General features: G+C 48.5%; 1 protein-coding gene across 1 annotated transcript; it reads right to left on the reverse strand.

The window, feature by feature from the left end:
• LOC8070774 (12-oxophytodienoate reductase 1) lies at positions 855-2533 on the reverse strand. The gene is made up of 2 exons (XM_002438006.2): positions 2054-2533; positions 855-1966 (listed from the first exon to the last, which is right to left on the reverse strand). Exons 1-2 carry the CDS (start codon positions 2403-2405, stop codon positions 1185-1187), a joined length of 1134 nt encoding a protein of 377 aa, XP_002438051.1. The 5' UTR covers positions 2406-2533; the 3' UTR covers positions 855-1184.

Consider the following 5460-nt stretch of genomic DNA (forward strand, 5'->3'; position numbering starts at 1 on the left):
CTTTTACAATAGTGGTGAAGATAATAAAGACACAATCGAGCATATTAGTATGTTTCTTGCATGAATGGGTGAAGGTAGTACAATGAAACACATGAGAATACGTCTTTTTTATCGGTACTATATCTTTTTTATGGTTTTCTTCTTTACTACCGTGCTCTGTCGGTTCTTGGGCACCACTGCGGTGAGAGTGGCTCACCCATAGTTGGTCACCACCCATTCGAGGGTGGTTTTGCCCATGTCCGAGTATCACTATGTCGAGGGCAGCCTGCCCCTGTCAAGCCGCTGCTTGGGTGAGCTTGGACGCTAATGGGTCAAAGGCAATTTGCCCATGCCTGACCGCAGCCGGGAATAGGACGGCGTGTTCGGCATGTATGCGGAGAGACAATATGAGAGACAAGTTGGTCCAGCTATTTTTTATGGTTGGGATCGAATGTCCCGAATCTGGAGGGAATCACGTGTCCCTGAACCAAACACTTGGACCATGCTTGCCAAGAGGAGGCATCGGAAGGGGCTTGATTCTCTGTTTGCCTTGATGTCGATTGTCGTGGCACATATGGAAGGAAAGGAACACAAGGTGTTTCAGAGAAGTGACGGCGACGGTCGCTGAGCTGCTGCAACTCATCAAAATGGAGGCGGATCACTGGAATCGATGCCGGGGCACTGGGGTTAAGGGCGCTAGCTGATCGTTAAGACTTAAGAGCCCGAACTTCATCATTTTTGCAGTTGATAGTTACTTTGTACACAATTTTCTTGTGTATTCGAGAAAAACACTTGGACCATGCTCATATGTACCCCCCCCCCCCGCCCCCCCCCCCCCCTCCCCAACCAGATAAATGAAAGGCATGTAACATGTGTGATACAACTCCACTACAATTGTATTTATCATCTCACTGCTGCAATCTAAACAGCAATACATAACTCTTTTTAAAAAAAGAATAGAAAGAATAAGTAAAACTTCTTTAGTTTTGACATTTGCAACATCAAATTCCACCCTGAACAACTATAGTGAGTTAGTGACATTTGCAATGTCTTTATAGTGTATATTGTACTTTCTTTTATAAATTTGGTCAAACATAACAAATATTAACTTAAAACAAAAACAATGCACCTTACATATATATTGTAATGGACAGAGAAGTATGGATCTCGTGCACCAACTGTGATTAAACCGATCATCCATACAATTAATCTTGAGCAGGTAAATCTTTGCTGTCGTCGCTAAGAAAAGGATAGTCCGTATAGCCAATGACAGGGTCTTGTGTATAAAAGGTAGAGCGATCATATTTATTCAGGGTCGCATCTAACTCAAACCTCTTCGCTAGGTCCGGATTGGCCAAGAAATGCCTTCCATATGCGACGAGGTCCGCGTAGCCCTCGGCAACCACCTTGTTTCCTTCCTCCCTGTCATAACCACCAACGACAATGAAGGTGCCACTGAACACCGTCTTGAACGGTAGCAGTCTATGCGGAATCTGCCTACGGTCATCCACGATGGACATCCGAGGCTCTACCATGTGGCAATAGAGAAACCCCTCGTGCTTGTTCAGCTGTCGCACCATGTAGTCACCGAGTGCCATGGGGTCAGAATCCGCACAGTCCATGTAATCCGCGAACGGGGAGAGCCTAATGCCAACCCGACACGCGCCGACTTCGTGGACCAGAGCGTCGACGATCTCAACCACGAAGCGGCACCGGTTCTCCACGCTGCCACCGTACTCGTCGGTGCGGTCATTCGCGGCATCCTTCATGAACTGCTCCAGAAGGAACCCATGTGCTCCATGGATCTCCACGCCGTCGAACCCGGCCTCAATCGCGTTCCGTGCGGCACGTCTGAAGTCACCGACGATCCCTGGGATCTCGTCGCTCCGCAGCCGGCGTGGCTTGGAGAACACCGTGCCGGACTCGGCGTCAGCGGGGAGCTGCGTGTCCGTGCTCGAGATCGGCGCTTCACCGTCTGGCTGAAAATCTGCCAGAGTGATTCAGAAAAGGGATTAGCAACGGGATCACTCGAACGAGCTGCTGATACTGAACTTGCGCTCACGTAGTAACGTACCGTTGGTTGAGGCCCTTCCGGCGTGCGCAATCTGGCAGAAGAAGAGCGCGCCCTTGCGGTGGACGGCGTCGACAATGGGCTTCCACGCCGCGACCTGCTCGGGCGTCCAGATGCCAGGGGACCCCGGGAAGCCCTGCGCGGTGGGAGACACACTCGTGCCCTCGGTGATGAGCAGGCCGCCCCTGGTGGCGCGCTGCGAGTAGTACACGGCGGCGTGCGGCTGCGGCACGCCGCTCCGGTCTGCCCGGCACCGCGTCATCGGCGCGAGCACCACACGGTGGGAGAGCTCGAGATGCCCCATCTTGTACGGGGTCATCAGCGGGATCACTTCTTGTTGTTCTTGGTGCCCCATCTTATTAGCTTGTGCGTACTCAAACTGCTACCTTAATTTTGCTTTGCCTCTGCTGCTTGCTTGCGTCAAAGCTATTCGTATTTGGTTTCGGTATGCACCTGCCTGATCTGTCGACGGGAATTTATACGTTGCTCCAACCAATTGCTCATTGCCACCGGCAGTCCGGCGGCTCGCAGCCATATTCCTCTTTTTTTACTCGGCTTCCTTTCCTGTGCTCCAACGGCGACCCGTCGTCAAAAGTCGTCACCACTTCCGTCATCCACTAGTTTGTTGTGGCCGTCGACGGACAAATGGACGGTGGATGCAGTGTGGACTGCTGACTCTTGAAGCGCCAGTCGACAGCTTATCCACTAGTAGTCTACTACTGCGTATACGTAATGCTACACGTACCGATCGTTCTTCGCGGATCATCTGTGCAGACCGTGCGGCTAAGACAACACCGGAAGTCCAATGACCGAACTAAGGGTACCTTTGGCAAGGCTCTTACGAGGAGCTCCTTTAAAAAAGTTAGAGTTATTTTAGAGAAGTCATATATGGCTTCACCAAAATGGTTCTGGCTTCTCTATTTTTTATTAAAAATAAATTCTCTTAAAAAATATTTAGCATGGCTTCTCTGGAGGAGCCGGAATTGGAGAAGCCTTACCAAATAGGCCTAAAACAAACAGGGATAATAACTTCTATGTTCTATGTTTATGAGTTGAATTATCCACACAATCACACAATTATACTTGGACATTCGATTCCTTAAATTTCCACTAAAAAATCCCTAAGTTTTCAATATACAATCGATCTAACCAGGCCATGTGGGCAAAAATTCGTGACCACAACTTGTCACGCTACATATTATTCATGCAACAATTATTTTCTACTTTTGTTTGGCTTGCTACCACAACTATGGGTGCCACACTTTCTTAACACTATGTCTATATATCATAGACTCCTTTTTCTAATAAAATTTTATTACAAGTGGGACTTAATTTTGCTCCCCACGCATTCTATGACAGCTGTAGTTTACCGAAAGTTAAGCATGATAAACTATGGCACCATAAAACGCTAACACTTAGGATCCCTTGCACTGCTGCATAAAATCTTTTGCCAGACATTTTGAAATTGGCCTCGGAGCCCGGCGGGCTTTTAAACCGCTTTGGTTAATGCCTGGAATTAACTTAGGTGGTCATTTTTTATTAACCGAGGCGGTTATAGCGAAACTATCCTCAAAACTATTAATTGAAGTGAAGAACCCTATTTTTTTGAGGTGGAACCATCATCAGGCTCGCCTCGGTTAATATTCTCGAGACCCAGCAAAAAGCCCATATCCTATCCATATCGGGTTTATACACACACACACACACATACAAGGGCCCCCAGGGTTTCACTCACTTCCTAGCCCGATGCTCCCTCCCTAGCCAGGCGCCACTCAATGCACCCACCCCTCTATCTCAGGCGCTGCTCCTCTCCTCTCACTGCACCCTCTAGCTCTCTCTCCCTCCCCCTTAGGCACCGGTCCATCTTTCTCCCTCATCCCGAGCACAACCGGCCACTCCTCTCCTCTCCCGAAGGTCCACATGGCAGCCACGGCAACGCAAGCGACGCGCATGGAGGCACAATGATGCAGGCCGCAGGACGGGTTTGCGCAGGTCACAGGCACGTGGATTCATGCAGCAGTAGCTCCTGCTCCTTCCCTAGCCTTCCGATCCGGTGGGGAGGAGGCCTCCGGTGGTGTATCCGACCGAGCCTCGGTCTCATCCCCTCCCTTTCTCCTCCCCTCTCTCCATGGCTCCACCACAACACGGATTTGGCGGGGAGGCCTCTGGTGGCAGATCCGGTAGGATGGAGCCCGCCAGTAGTGGATCGGGCCCGCGCTCCGGTCTCCTCCCCTCCCTCCATGACTCCACCACGACATGGATCTGCTAGGGAAGAGGCCTCCGACGGCAGATCCATGGATCTAGCGAGACCCTCCGACGGTGGGCTCCACGACGAGAAAAGGCGGTGTTGGCTTCTCCCAGTGGTTCTAGCTCGTGGGCTGGGAACGGGCTCATCGGTGGGCTCAGGAATGGGCTCACCAGCAGGCTCATGGATTTTTTTTTATTTTTTATTTTTTTCAATCGATTAATCGGGACAGGCAAAGCAACCGTCTAGGTTAAAGCCACGATTACACGTGACCTTTTGGCCGAGGTGGTAGCAAAAACCACCTCGGTTAAGGCCTTTTTGTCTGTCATGGTTAAGATTTGTGTAGTAGTCTTAGTTCAAGAACAAGTCACAACCGTACCTTGTAATAACAAACAAATAGACCGAGAATTAGTGTTTAGGCTATGGAGAGCAATATATTAAACAATTCACATAGATCACAATTTGGATAAACTCATGCAAGTCTATGTGATTTGTTCCCTAATGAATGGGTTCTCGATTCATAATTTTGAAAATACAGTAAGGGGGAGGGGGATTCAACCTTGTGTGGTTGGAAGGCCTACTGTCACTAATATTTACGATGTCATTTATAAACACAATTTAACCAACCAAAAGATAATATAGGTGCCCGCGCCACACGGCCTGCCTTCGGGCGGACCGCCTGCGCCACCAAACCACGCATGTTCTGAATGGTAGATAGATGTCATCCAATTTTGAGTCAAAGACGATTGCCTGCATTTTGTTAGAAGAAAGCTTTTGAAATTCGTTTGTGATTAATCCTAGGATAATCTAAACTGTGGAATAATCAGGTTTTTTCAACAACAGCAGTAATCTTAATTGGTCCAATGACATACATATCGCTCTGGTTTTTAAGATGAAGCCAAATTTTTGTGGCTTGGTACAAATGCAAGCCACAAACCACATGTTTGAATTAACAATACATCTAGTGGCAGTAGTTTGTAATTTGTATAAAGGTTTTTGATGGACTAGGAATAAATCAAATAAAAACAGTGGTGATATTACGTGATCCACTTCTTCGTTTGTATTGGCGGCTCCTCTGAGGCGAGGATTCAATGGATTGCTGCAGGGTTTAGAATATTATGATTTGTTGGGTAAGCTCACAAAAAGCTATAAGCTGACACGGTAG

The sequence above is a fragment of the Sorghum bicolor genome, chromosome 10 (genome assembly GCF_000003195.3).
Source record: "Sorghum bicolor cultivar BTx623 chromosome 10, Sorghum_bicolor_NCBIv3, whole genome shotgun sequence".
In the NCBI taxonomy this organism is placed as follows: Eukaryota; Viridiplantae; Streptophyta; class Magnoliopsida; order Poales; family Poaceae; genus Sorghum; species Sorghum bicolor.

Bases quoted from the DNA above. Each gene is read 5' to 3' on its own strand.
- LOC8070774 (XM_002438006.2), bottom strand. From the start codon at position 2,405: ATGGGGCACCAAGAACAACAAGAAGTGATCCCGCTGATGACCCCGTAC. The intron at 1,967-2,053 runs GTACGTTACTAC...TCACTCTGGCAG, and splicing joins CGGAAGGGCCTCAACCAACG to ATTTTCAGCCAGACGGTGAA.